This window comes from Sprattus sprattus (genome assembly GCF_963457725.1).
Source record: "Sprattus sprattus genome assembly, chromosome: 3".
NCBI classification, from domain to species: domain Eukaryota; kingdom Metazoa; phylum Chordata; class Actinopteri; order Clupeiformes; family Clupeidae; genus Sprattus; species Sprattus sprattus.
Window position 1 is genome coordinate 7,893,707 of NC_137922.1, and position 14,992 is coordinate 7,908,698.

The 14,992-nt window shown below is 38.7% G+C and overlaps 2 protein-coding genes across 2 annotated transcripts in view; one reads left to right on the forward strand and one right to left on the reverse strand.

The window, feature by feature from the left end:
* The window catches only part of ttll7 (tubulin tyrosine ligase-like family, member 7), a 60,248-nt gene extending 58,758 nt beyond the window's left edge, over positions 1-1,490 (reverse strand). Inside the window, exon 1 of the mRNA XM_080833808.1 lies at positions 1,334-1,490. The gene's annotated coding sequence lies outside the window, so the exon portion shown is untranslated. The remainder of the gene's footprint in view (positions 1-1,333) is intronic.
* A 2,695-nt stretch (positions 1,491-4,185) lies between these two features.
* Positions 4,186-12,970, forward strand: prkacba (protein kinase, cAMP-dependent, catalytic, beta a). The gene is made up of 10 exons (XM_080833985.1): positions 4,186-4,478; positions 8,295-8,356; positions 9,457-9,585; positions 9,722-9,820; positions 10,096-10,178; positions 10,308-10,434; positions 10,824-10,919; positions 11,599-11,721; positions 11,923-12,087; positions 12,576-12,970. Exons 1-10 carry the CDS (start codon positions 4,433-4,435, stop codon positions 12,699-12,701), a joined length of 1,056 nt encoding a protein of 351 aa, XP_080690111.1. The 5' UTR covers positions 4,186-4,432; the 3' UTR covers positions 12,702-12,970.
* The last annotated feature ends 2,022 nt before the right edge of the window (positions 12,971-14,992 follow it).

Below are 14,992 nucleotides of genomic sequence, written 5' to 3' on the forward strand. Positions count from 1 at the left end.
GATATAGAGTAACCAACACACAAACATGAAACCTAACTAGCTGGCACGGACCTCTGAGTCAGATGCCACCTTGTGTAGCCTAAGTACCTGGTTTCTGACGGCAGCTGAAATCATCAAGCCAGTTGCAACAATGTGAAGTAATTAGCCTACTGTATCTCGTATTATTGTGATGGATTAGGTATCAAGGGCTTTATATTTCTCTAATCCCACCAATAGATAGGCTTTAGACCGATAACCTAAGAGGATTTAATGGGCACATTTCCCCATGACCAGTTTGAATGGTATGAGCAGCTGAGAGATTCATAGAATCATTCCACAAAGTTATGCTTCATTCAAAAATGTATGAACAATAAAGAAATAACAGCCTGACATTCTTAGCCTGTTTTAACAATTATACAGAACGCATGGTGACATTTGTATTTTAAATGACCCCGAGTTTTGATAATCTGTCTACAATAATTCTGTAGTCACAAACAAACCCTGAGCTTCAAGTGGCATGTCAGGAGCACCTGCTTCATATTGGTGGCACCACAATATGAACGAATAAAGTGGACCAAAACCTTCTCATTCACAGTCATGAGCATGTCATCTCAACTGTTTTTTAAGGATTTGGTTAGGGTTAATTTTTAAACATACCACAAAGAAAACACACTACCAGAAAAGCTAGCCCTATAGTTGAACAAAGCAAATCCAGCCTTATATATATTATTTACATATTATATCCTACATACTATACCCTATCGACAGCCTATCCTAAATAAAGTATGGACAGTCTATACAGAGCTACTTGATGTATTTTGTCCAACATAGGCTTGTCAATTAGCCTTCTCGGAAACAGCTTTAGGACAGAAGAGTGATAAAGGCAACTGAAACAATGGGTTCATAAGGACACCTCGCTTCACAATAAGCTAGGCCCGAGATGTCAACATGGAAGCATACACACGTGAAATTAAATGAAATTGTTTACATAATAAGTAATAATACTGTTTCAAATTTTAAGCTGGTTACACAAAAAAACGAATACTGAATGATGCTGGTGGTGATGTAATATGTTGATAGCCGTGATACAATCCCTGCTAGTGGTACTGCCGTTTCTTTTCTTTTTTGCTGCGAGATCCTGGTTCAGAACGTTAGCTTTAAACGTTAGCTTTCGAGGAGATGGGACGTACTGTAATATAAGGTGACAAATGCAGAGCAGGCACGCTTGGTATTCACTTGGTTATTACGTCTTCATTGACAAATAAGCATACAGGAATGAGCTGCAAGGTGAATTTAGTTAGCTTGTATTGTTAGGGAAAGAACGAAAGTAGCTTCATGCGTGACATTACGTTACCTCAACCATAGGCTCCTTGGTGAAGCCAATACTGCCCACTACAGCGTGCCAATCGGTCCCTCACGTTGCCGCTTGTTTATTTTTACTGTCTGTATGCACCAGTTCCCGTTGTCATTTTAACAGGTCTTGCTTGAGGCTTATGATATCACAAAACTGTAACAAGTGAATGAACCTGTTCTATGGCGTTCAGTCAATACTAAAGACACGGGGTAAAGCGTCGTCGATAGATTGAACCATTTCGCTGAAGCAGGGGGGAAGAGGGCGAATTGTCATCACCATGGAGAACATCATGATGCTTTGACAACACGACGAACCAAAACGCGAGAAACATGGAACTCAATGTATTCATACAGACAATACATTTATACTTTTTATTACAATAGTAAGATTCGTTCCATTTTCAAATGTGCCAGAATATGTGAAAACATATAAATAATGACATAGCAGTAGATAGCCTACATTGTCTGCATGTAGGCACAGGCCTTGTTCATCTTCAATTAATTTATAAAAAAAATAACCTCACTTCAAAATCATCACCTTAAATGAAACACTCTGTTAAAGATCTTAAAAATGCCATCACTGTATGAATACATGATTTACGTATCTTTTGGTAGGCCTATGCATCAATAAGAGATAAAAGACTGTATGCTGGCTCGAAGCCCCCCTTATGACCCTGAGGTGGCATTTTCCAATAAATAGGCCAGGCTTTACAAAAGAAAATGTTTTAAATAAACTGTCATTGAGGCGCAATCAAAATATTTTATTCTAATCATATGTTTATTGAGGTTTATGTAGCCTAAATAATCCCCATACCCAGAATGCGATTGGTCCACAGTGATGTGTTTCATTTTGATGTATAATCGGATTGCATTGTTTTGAAACACTAGAGGGAGTCAAACCCCACATATGGAGCATAAGACGTTGGCCACTGGGTGGGCCAACAGACCAGTTTATCACTCCTCAATTTGTCACCTTGGATACCAGAGAGTTCAGGGGTGTTTCTCTTCCTTAAAGTGTCTCTGGTTCTCCTGATATAAATATGAATAATTATACTTTGCCTTTTAACCGCCAGGGGGCACAACGTATCCATAAGTGGAAGGGGTAGGGGTGCTATTTGCGGAGAAATTGCATGCTTTGGATTTATTATAGTAAAGAATGCCATTTGAGAAAATATTAAACAGATAGAGCTAACATATTATCATGCAAAGACGGTTGTGCGCTTCCAGAGTTTCATGTGTGTGTTCATGTTCTATTTTGTGCTTAATGTTTCATTTGGGGTATTCTAATGTTAGAGATTTGGAGTCAGCGTGTCATGTGTAATAACCTGGGGTAGTTTCCTTGCGTGTGAGCATCTGTGTCACCCTTGCCTTGTAACCTGTTTCTGCATTGAAGATCTCTAAGCCTTTCCTTTCTTTCACATCAGTGTGAAATAAGTGTTTCTGTGAATTACAAGAAATTGTTAAGTAAAAAGATAGCCTCACTAATATGTGTGCGCTAAAATATGTTATATCAAAGAAATAATGAGGGAAGAGTGTTCCATATAAGAAGACATGACTATGATTTTATCATTTGACAAAGTTGATATACATTGAAGACTGGTTTGTGCCCAATGATGCAGCAAAGGAAATGTTCATATAGTCACCACTGGATACTTATTAATTGCTTATGTGAGAGCCACCCAAATTTAATTTAATTAAGAATGTGACACTTCTGTTAAATACTTCCACTACAGGGAACAATAACTAAAAAAGAAAAGTCTCACAACGTGTGACAGTTCTCTATTATATAGTCTGTCATTTTCAAAAGAAGTTGAGACAGCAGATGTTGAAATGCAAAAGCATTTCTTTGTTAAAGACCACTAACCATAGCCTTTGTTTTCAGACCATGCATTTAAATAACTAACATTTAAATGATGAGGGAAATGAAGCCTCAATCTCACTGTTTGTTCCTACCAAGGCATGTATTGAACGTGACACACTCGAACATGTGTTGGAATGTGCTGCACTATGGTCTGGACTATAAAAAAAACTCTGCTATGGAAAGACTCTGTTTACCTTCACCAAATGTAGATTGGATAAAATACTGTGCACCAGTAAAAAGCACATTCATCCATCACAATTCTTGACAGCTGTTATTTGCATTTTATTTTGTGAATTTGTACAAATGCAGTTGAGGTCAACAACATAATGCCAAGGGATATGGCACCAGCACCTCACGTTCTGCAACTGTCCAAATGCAACTGCAACACACAGTAATATGCCATGGAAATGCACATAACAATGTAACAACAGACAAACAATAGTGATGATCGATATCGAGATGGGGAAGTTGATGTAGATATACACAGAAAGAAAGAAACAGACAGATAGCGGGAAATAAATAGAGAGAGAAATAAATGAAGAAATGAAATAGAAGGGGAAGTTATATATTATAAGTAGAAAGAAAGAAAGAGATAGATAGATGAAGTTTCGGAAGAAGCAGGAGAGGCCTAGGAATATCAAAATAATGCTGCGCTTTACAAACACTTTAACTTGATGATTGTTTACTTGGTAACAGTGAGCTACCCTGTCAACCTTAACTTTTAAGGCGAGAACCTGAGCATGGGGAACATGCCCCTAATGCGTTCATTGACGGGCGTGATGTCAGAGTGTATCGTCATGTCCGCTGTGGGCTTCATAGATTTGTTTAGGAGCAAGCTAAGCTTAGACAGCTAACGTTAGCTCACTGTTTTCATTGATAGTGTCAAACTAGCTAGCTACCCCACCACTCTCTGGTGGTAGCTGAGGTTAACTCAGTTATGGAATTCTGTCCATGTATAAAATGTTAAGTGATGCCAGGCTTGATGAGCTGTCTTCATCAATGAAACAATCACGAGCTATTATTTTGTGTTGCGAGGTGGATCCACACAGTCGATTTTTCGGGTAGCCAGCAAGCCAGCTACCCGGCTAATATTTAATGAAGGTGGCTGGCTACGTGCAGCAATTGATTTTGGGTGGACTAGCGGGCTGAAGACGAGGAAATAAAGCTGTAACAAGACCCACTCTTCTCTTCACCGGAACCTCTGTTTCTTTGCTGTCTGTTCATCTTAACTTGTGCATAATGGGGAACGCCGCAACCGCCAAAAGAGGCAACGAACTAGAAAGTGGTGAGTTAGACTGATGCTAGCTAACCTAAGTACCATATGAGTCTGACATCCAAATATTTCCCTGTAAGAATACAATGTGTGAAGTGTCGTGCCCGCTTTCCAATGCTATATTGTTACACGGAGATATCTATGTAAATAAACCTTTCTTGTCATATTGATTTTGCACGTCCATATGGTGGATCTGTATAACGGTACATGTGAGCCGACTAGACAGGTTGGTTTGTCATACCAACATTAGCTCATAGCTAGTTAGCTATCAATGACAGGTAAAAGGATGCCCTTTTAGGCAATTCTGGTTGACGTCACAACGTTCCAATGGGCCTAAATTGAGTCAGTTATCGATAGCTACCTTCCTATTCTATAAGCCGCCTGACCCACGCACAAATGCACATAGGATAACTGATACCCACTTAAAATCAGCAATAATATGCCATTGATTCAATACTGAGGTTGTCTCTGGTGGTTTGTTTGAAGGCCCTGGTTTCCATTCAACCTTAGTCCAAAGATTTAGGTTGTCTGACACCCTAAATTAAGCATTTAGGTAGAAATGTAAGACTGTTCAATGCTGCAGTGTTATAAAAGCTGACCCAGGCCCTGAGGCTATGTGAACTTGCATGACCTGAGGTAGTAGTACATGAAGTACAGCAGACGAATCACCCTACTTAAAATGCCGACACCTACTTGATGAATATTATTGTCGTGAGTGAGGCAGGCTAATAGAAGTTGCATGCCTTGCAAAGTATTTTTATGTTTCAGGCCTGTATCAGTTGTGTTTCATTATTGTTTTGACTTAGTAACTTTATAATGATCCAACAATCTTATGTTTGTGTCTGATAATTCTCTTCTAGTAGCTTACTTTATGTATGACACATACCAAACATGCTATTAAACCTTATATTATTAATATTATGAAATTGCTTTTACTCATATTTGAAATACTTTATATAATTTGATGCATCTGTATCTCATTATGTTCTTCCCCTTCACAATACATTTAGTTGTCACCAACATTGACTTCTTTGTTTTGATTACATTTGATTTCCTGCATTTGTTTCATATCACTAATAAATGTGTAGGCTGATATCTACCAGGTCAGTGGTTCCCAAACCTTTATGGCAGGCCCCCCTTTGACAATGAAAACATATTGTATTAACAATTAAGCCATGTAGGCTAAACGGTAGGCCCCCAGCATGTTATATAAGCACAAAGTCAGCTACAAACTCTTCACCTCACCTCATCACTCATCACCTACTATGCTGTGCTATACCCCATGATGATATTTTAAAATGTCAAACAAAGCTTAGAAGAAGAAGTTAAGAAGACATTAATTGTTTTTTGGGGGATGTTCTCGGTTGCAGTATATAGTTCCTCTCAGTTTTCCCCACAATGGCCGTCTAAAAGAGGGTGTGACCTGTCTGTGCGTGTCCTGGAGTGATATGGTGAAGGGTAGGGCTGATGGGTACATGTGATAACACAAGCTGTTTTGCTTTCAGCGTTAAATATGTTGTGGCTTTCTGGTTACCACGTACTCTCACTGTGCTTTTTTTTCTTTATGTGATAACTTGGCTAATTTTGGGATTAAAAAGTTGATGCCCATAGAACCTTTTAGAAGTCCATCCCTTTTATCACTCCAATATCAGACCAGGAACAATAAGGCTTAGACCACATGCAATAACATAACATGGCTAAAACCTTTAAACAACAGTGAATCTAGATCTGGTTCAAACATGTTGGGGATGCTGAGATGATGACCGCTGCCTCTCTTTTTCCAATTCTCTTATTTTATTGGTGAGCACAAGACAAAGTAATGGTTTAATAGGCAGTTTATTTAATCTCTGTGTTCTCACTAAAGTCCCTTTCCTGTTATTTTGTGATTAAAAACACTCCAATCACATAAATCTACCCAGATACCGGGCATACCCATTTCCTCTGACCCCTGGATGGTTTTTTAAGTTATAATCACTCGCCAAATGTTATTGAAATGTGACGGCACAACTGGATGTACCACAGCTTTGACCTTAAAACAGAACCCAGGTGACACTATTTTTGCATAAGAGCCAGCAAAGGTTATTAAATGTTTTGTATTTTGAATATTTATTATTTTTATTTGGTATTTATTTAGTATTCTCACCTGGCTCCCAGTTCAGCTTAAGCAATGCAATGGTACATTTTTATGCTCCATTTCAACTATTTTACAAGCAGAGTTTTTGTGTGTGTGTGAGTCACAGAGGTGATTGCTCTGCAACATAATTTGCCTAATCTGTGTTTAGTTCATTGGAACTTCTTGTATCCTCCTGTAGAAAAAAGGGGCACTATCATTTTCCGGATGCACAACCAACCACGCGTGTGTGTGTGGTTAACTGAGTCTTTGCAAATAGGCCTAGGTCTGCTTCAAAACAGGAAGTGTTGGCCTTTCAGATTAGACAGTTTGCAGCTTCTGTTCATTGCTTGGTGGATGCACTCTGTGAAGGGGTTAGTCCATGGCTCAGGGGAAAGATCAGAACTTTGCCCAGTTGGTGGGTACTAACACTGCTCTACAAAAGCTAGATGTGTTAGCCAATCGCTTTTTTAAGTACCGGAAGGGAACCCAAGAGCAAAAAACACAAGAAAATGAAGGACATACTTTCTCAGAGTACACCGTGAGTTGGGACAAAGAAAGTACGTAAGCAGAGACAATCTGGCAATGGAGTTTTTTATTGTCTTCTTCATTTAAATTGACATTTTTTTTTTCATTGTATCCTTGTTCGATTTGGTTAATTGCTTTTTTCGCTTATAGGCTATGAGTTAATACATAAAATATGCTTTCAAATAGGAAAAAAATATTACTTTTCTTCATAGCCTGCATGAACAAAACTTGTTTCCTGTTCGACACTTTTGAATTCTACTGGATCTTGTTTTTGCTTGTATCTTTTTTAATGGAAATAGAAACGTCATGGAAATCTTTAAGTATCACACTTTAAGTATCACTCTTGAAGTATCACTCTTGAAGTATGACACTGCTGCTCAGTTTCACCTATTGGTGGCCTTGCTTATATATACATGCTGAAGCTTCGCCGTACATTTGTATTTGTGATGTGGTTTTCCATGATTGCAGTCACTTAACAAGATAATAAGAGGTTATTCAAATGATGTTTAACTCAAACAGTTGGTTCCATATGTAACCCGTAACTTAAGATCACACTCCGAAACAGGAAATGAGCAGTTAACCATAAGGGCCTAGACGCAGACCTCCCCAATTTACCCCTGCTCTTAGCAGGCCAGTTTTCCCACAGTGGCCCTGTGCAGATTTTAAACAAAATAAAAAATCTATTTGTATGTTTGTTTGGTTTTTTTAAACATTGAATTGGTCACGTGTGACTAAATAAGGATGTACCTCTGTGTATCGTTCCCCATGTGTTTCACTTTAACTTTCACTTTGTCTTATTCTGCTGTCTCTCTCCTCTTTCCTGCAAACGCTTGGTGATCTTCAGAACTGTTTGGTATGCTTTTTTCCTTTCATGAGCTGCACTGAATTGTACCATGACATAAGCAAGAACACAGCTCAGAACTCAGTACTGCTACAGCGTTCTGCTTAACGGCACTGATTGTCAAGTTTCTGTAATATTGCTTGTCTTTCTCAGTAGTCATTTGAAATTGACCTCAAATATTTTGAAAGTATTTAAGTTAATGTGTACATAACCTTGTATTTGTGTTCTGTAAATTCAATATTTTATGAATTTGTACAATAAAATATTACAATAGTTAGTATTCCCCTATCTATAAACTTAGCAAAGTCACCTGATTACAAAGCTGATCATTTTTCTTTTTCTCCTTTAGTGAAAGAGTTCTTAGCCAAAGCCAAAGAAGACTTTTTAAAGAAATGGGAATGTCCACCCCAGGTAAAATAACATATTTATAAAGCCTTTCAAATTTTAATGATTTAACATGTATAGCTGCTTAGATATGGTCAATAGAATTGTACACGATTCATCAGCTGAAAAGTGGCTCTTGATTTTTGTTTGTTAGTTTGTTTGTTTGTTTGTTTGTCTGTTTTTGTAAGCAGCTACTTTCGTTTACAGAGAACCAGTCTCTAACTATGGCTCTCATCACCAGTGGTAAACATTAGCAAGAGGACTGTGTGTTAACTGGCTCCAGAATTATTGAGCCTTGCATTGACTTACAAGAGTATTAGCTGAGCTAACAAATGTCTGAATGTAAATATTTGTTCCCACCATGTGTCCCCTCACAAAGCGACTCACAAAGTGTTAAGACTGTCGTTCTGAAGTGGGAGGAGCGGCGTTTTAAACAGGAAAGCATTGATCACCTGAGACAAGCCTATACGCAGTGTGGCCATGCTGTGTGTCACGTAGCAAAGCGTGCGCGACAAAATATCAAATGTGACCACACAAGTCAGCCCACTTCACAGGAGACGAAAGCTTAGAGTTTTGAGTGTCTCTCTCTCCTTATCTTCAAAATGGACATGCAGTACATCTCCATGCTATCTGCCTGCCCATAGTGAAGATGAAGTAACGCTTATATGCTAGAATACAGAGTGCAGCATAGCCCCAAATAATGCATAACCTTTTTTCCCACCCTATAAGTCATGAACTACATTAGAAACAATAGTGGCATGCATTTGTCAAAGACTCTTAGTATAGAATCCTAGTTAATGTTGGCAAGTCATACCACACACCCAGTTTACATTTGGAGAAAAAGGCTTAAGTCAAATCAACATACTTTGTAATGCTTTTCCATAAGTAGACTTGCCATGCTCTTAGAGCTGCTCTCAGATACAGCTGAAGTCTAACCGCCTTAGTCTTTTCCAAGTGTACAGGCCTGTATAACTCGCAGCACATAAATCTAACCACACTGTGAAAGCCCACCCGTGTAATAATGTCTCAGCTTTGCTGAGACGCAACCACATGCATTTTATTTGATGCTGTCGACTCATTTCAACTACTGTGAAACCTGAAGCTGGCCTCTTCAATCTTTCCTCTAGAGCACAACACGACTCGATGACTTTGACAGACTGAAAACTCTTGGCACAGGCTCATTCGGACGGGTGATGTTGGTGAAGCACCGTGCAACAGACAAGTACTATGCAATGAAGATCCTGGATAAGCAGAAAGTGAGTCCAATTGATTTTTATTTAGGCCTACATCTCCCATAAACACTATTGGACTCTGATCAGCCAACCAAAAGAGTGTAAAAAAAATATCTTAATTTTATAGCAAACTGTATTGACCTTCAAATCTCTTCCTAAGGTGGTCAAGTTGAAACAGATAGAGCACACCTTAAATGAAAAGAAAATATTGCAAGCTGTGTCCTTTCCGTTTCTTGTAAGACTGGATTTTTCCTTCAAGGTAAGATTTCGACATACCATAGCTATCTGAACTCGCATGCTACGGACTACACAAGGAAATGGCCCTTGCATTTAGTAAAGATTTAGTTTACCTAAAGACATACTAGTCAAACACTCTGTACTGACCCTGTTGTAAAACTGGACCATTTACTTCAAATTGAGGTGTCAATTTACTGTAAATTTGAAATCCTATCAAAAGTATTAACTGCAAATGTAATACCATTAATGTGGAAAATAAATGTCCACGTAGTAACACTCTTCATCCGTCTCATTTAGGACAACTCCAACTTGTACATGGTAATGGAGTATGTTCCGGGGGGAGAAATGTTCTCACACTTGAGGCGAATCGGGAGGTTCAGGTAAACGGCCAGCTACCTTCATAACTTTAATCCTCATTAAACTTCCCTGAACATTTAAAAAAAAGCTTACTCCATGTGGAAGCCAGTTGTCTGTGCTTATTTTTTTCTTTGTTTTTCTTTGGGTTGTAGTGAACATCATGCCAGGTTTTATGCAGCACAGATAGTACTCACGTTTGAGTACCTCCACTCGTTAGACCTCATCTATAGAGACCTGAAACCTGAGAATCTTCTCATTGACCAACAAGGATACATCCAGGTGGGTTATCCATTCAAATGTTTCTTCTTTACGCACTTAGTATGTTCTGTCAATCCTTTTCTAGAAGATCTTATGTTTGGACATCAATCCACTCAGAATGAGCTGCTACCTTATTTACCCATGTTTGCTTATTTTTGCCAGTTTCACCTATATGGTTTTTTTTTGTCACACACACGCACAAGGTCACACAAATGAAATTCCATATTCCACCATCAGACTTTGAACCTTGTTGTCGCCTCTATTACTGTGAGACGTGATAAACCATGTGTGATCAGAATGGCCCAAAATCGTACTTGTGTCTGTGAAACCTATCCATTCTCTGTGCAATACATGTCATGTTCTGAATTTAATGGGCTAATTATAATTTCTGAACTTGTTTTCTCTTTCAGGTCACAGACTTTGGCTTTGCCAAAAGAGTAAAAGGCAGAACATGGACCCTGTGTGGGACACCAGAGTACCTAGCCCCAGAAATAATCCTTAGCAAGGTACACAGTCTGTTCAATACACATCAATGGAAAACATGAAACACCTTCAAATAAATTGTGTGTGTGTGTGTGTGTGTGTGTGTGTGTGTGTGTGTGTGTGTGTGTGTGTGTGTGTATGTGTGTGTGAAGTACGTTCGTTTTAGATGTTGATTATGTGAGGGATAATGTCACCGTAAGTAACTGTGAAATAAGCAGGATAATGTATAGTCTGGTGGTCCTTATCAAAAAAAGAAATCCCAACAGGACGAACAGGACCCTGACGCGCAACGAGGACTTTACATTATCCTGCGTATTAAACGGTTACTTGCCAAGACATTCCTCCAAAATATGTCTTTTTTTGGTGATTTTGTTGCTGTTTTGTGGCTTCCACTGATATAAAATGTTCTTCGTGCAAATAGACCTTTAACGTTTCAGGTCTTGCATAGCAAAGACTTGCAGTTACAATGAATTATCTGTTACGAAAAAGTGAACGGACTACTTGCGGAATGATATGAAAGAATTAAAAGCAGAAAACCTGTTGCAAATGGCAGCAGTCCATGTTTTGCAGTGGTCATTATAAAGAAATATCGGACCTCTTTACGTTGAGGTGGCCAAATCAATGGAACACTCGGCAGCATTCTGAAGAGCCATGTAATAAGACCTTTAATTAACGCTTGACGCATTCTTTTTTTGTCAACAGGGCTACAATAAAGCTGTAGACTGGTGGGCATTGGGTGTTCTGATCTATGAAATGGCGGCAGGATACCCACCCTTCTTTGCAGACCAGCCCATACAGATCTATGAGAAAATTGTGTCTGGCAAGGTACTGTAAACAAAATGTTGACTGAGTGTACACTCTGATTTGAAGACTGATTTGCTGTCTGTTTTATAAATGTACACTATGTATGTATTCAAAATGTATTTAATCGTCATGTGATTTATTTTAATTTTGAATGCCTAATGCACACTCGTAACAGTTGCCCCATTTTCCAGTATGGCTGATTCTGTATTCCTGTCATTACAGGTACGATTTCCATCCCACTTCAGTTCAGACCTGAAGGACTTGCTAAGGAACCTGCTTCAGGTGGACCTAACAAAGCGCTTTGGAAACCTGAAAAATGGAGTCAATGACATCAAAAACCACAAGTGGTTTGCAACAACTGATTGGATTGCCATCTATGAGAGGAAGGTGTGTTTCATGAATGTGCATTAGTATTGTGTGTCCTTCACCACCACACATCTAGACCTGCTCAAGTTAGTGATGATTTTGTTCTAAAACGGCCACATTCCATATTTTTAGAGAGGGGTTACTGACGGAAGACTTTTTGGTGGACCAATTTTTTACACCTGCTGCCTGTGAAAGTCTTATGTAGTTATTGGAAGTGGGCAGCAATCTATTGCCATATACAGTTGTCCATATCACTGCCCCCATCCTGAAATCCGTGTACCATCATATTAAATTCACATGTACCACCATATGCAGCTCACTGCTCCGGGTTTGGTGTGCTTCACCGTGTGCTTCACTGTGTGTATCACTACCCTGGATGGGTAAAATGCAGAGATAAAATTCAGAGTGTGTGTGTGTCACGATCTCTGCCGTAAAATAGTCACTAGGGCTCCATTTCCATGAAGAGCTTTGTTTTTTCAACACTAAAATCGAATTTGAAACCTGTACAGGTGGAAGCCCCGATCATACCAAAGTGCCGAGGACCAGGGGACACCAGCAACTTCGATGACTACGAGGAGGAGGACGTTCGTGTATCGGATACTGAAAAGTGTGCAAAGGAATTCCTTGAGTTTTAAAATGTAAGAATGAGCAGGACTCCATTGGAAACTCATACAATTTGAGGTATTTTTATTTGTTTTACTTTGTTTTCTGTTAGTTTCTTTTTTAATGTCAAGATCAAGTTGAGACCATCATATGTGTTCAAACGTATGCCTACTTCCTTCCTTCCTTCATTCCATAAGGCTGAATGAGATCCTTAATGCCAAGATCTTTCTATGGATTTTGCACAGCCTTATACCCAGGCATATTATGGAGAAGCTGACCTGGCTGCAACCAAACCCTGTCTTTTTTATTGTTTTGTTCATAGTTATACCGTGTAGTATTAGCCCCCCCACCCCCCTTAAGTCATTGAAATAGTTGACATTGCAGCTGTGAACCACTCAGATGAAATAGAACAAATATGGCTTTCTGTTTTTGAAAGAGCCTCATCATTTACCGAATGGTGTTGTACATTTTTGAAGGGCAGCATCGATTGCCTGTTACGTAGTAGTACATGATTTTTTTTTGATTTTTTTGCTCTTGTTACAGGACCACCTGTCATATTATCTTTGTTATCATTTTGCACTTTATGTTTGTGTGGATGTGGATGGGTGTGTGTTGTAGCGGTGTGAAATATGAGAAGGTCCACAGTTCATTAGTATCACAATACTTGAGCCATTCAACCATTCAACTGGGCATTTAAAAGATGGGATTTATCATGATTTATTAACTTATTCAATCAAAGTACTCTCCCAGTTTTTTTTAAATATTTTTTTTAAGCTAATAATATTCACTCTTTTTATGATTTTATAATCATTCTGTTACTACTATCAGCAGGTTCAATGCACATTTAAAACAATCATAATGAGCTAGGAGAGACTGTAACTAAGCATCTGTATAATACAAAAGCGTTTGCGATAATATATCGTATTACTTTTTCCCTTCACCCCAAAGGTCTGTGTTTATGTCTGTGGTGTGACTGTAAAAAAATACCATGCGTGTAGATAATGACCAAAAGTGAAAAATAATAGTAATACACTTAACTGAAGGAGACCTCAGTGACTGACTGCACATTTCATTTTTACCCGTTTCCTGATGTATTTAACTCCTCATGCACTGTACAGAAAACACCCCCCTTACAGACCAGAATCATATCAATGAGATAATCCCTCATGTGTACATGTACTTCTCCTGTCGTCCACAGGGTGGCATTATTCAAAGCAGACAAACTCATTAGCTACGACAAGACCTCGTAGTGCAAAATGGACTTTTATTTTGACAAGACTGTCAAAATGGCCATTTAAAGGCTCTTAGTTTTCTCCAAAGATGTTTGGGGCTTGTTATATATGTATGTACAATACGTGGTAGAGCAGATAAGGCACATACACACACACACACACACACACACCTGTCCTGTTCTTCTTCCAAATGCAACCTTATGTACTTAGAGACATTTAACTCAATTCAACTCACATAGCTGAGTTTTCATTTGATTTTTAGTCTGTTAATGTTGATTCATTTCACTTTTTAAATGTTTATTGATATCTAATAAATGTACATTTTTGCAGTCATGATGTATTTATTTTAACCTTGAAGCTGTTTACTTGCAGCATTGAAAGATAATAAGTATGATGACAGTGGTCATCAGAGAAATGCAAGGTTTTTTATTCATTTCAAATGCCTATTTTCATTTTTTTTTGACCCACCTCTGTAATTAAGTAATACACCCTGGTAACCAAGCATTGTCTCCAAAATCTTCTCTCATGACCCTCTTCACTGCTTTGTTCTATCTCATGAAATGGCCTCTGGTAGAAACTGATCGATTTGTTTTTGTAGAAACTTGAACTGAATCCGGGACTAGGTTCTTAAAGTGCTTGTGAACATCATAACCCACCAGCATCTGCTATGGGGGGGGGGGGGGACTCCAGTGTTTCTCAGAGTGTCTTGGGTGCATCTTGAGATGTCATGGGTACTGTCTGTGGTCATACAAGTGGGTTTTCAGTGTATCAGTTGCCATGTTATTGTGACACAATAGGACTGGTCCATACTGCTGAATAGTTGCTGCAAGAGTTGCTGTTCAATGATCCAAACTATTAAACAAAAAATGGATGACCATTGTAACACACACCAACGTAATAACTTCCCACCAACGTAATAACCCTGCCAACGTAATAAAAAAGTGTGCATTTCAGACGTAATAGCCCGGCCAACGTAACAATTTCCTGCCAACGTAATAATTCTTGCCTCCGGCCAACATAATACACAGCTTTCTGCCAACGTAATACTTATTATTAATTGGTGTCTGTCAGCCTCCAGAATGGTATTTACA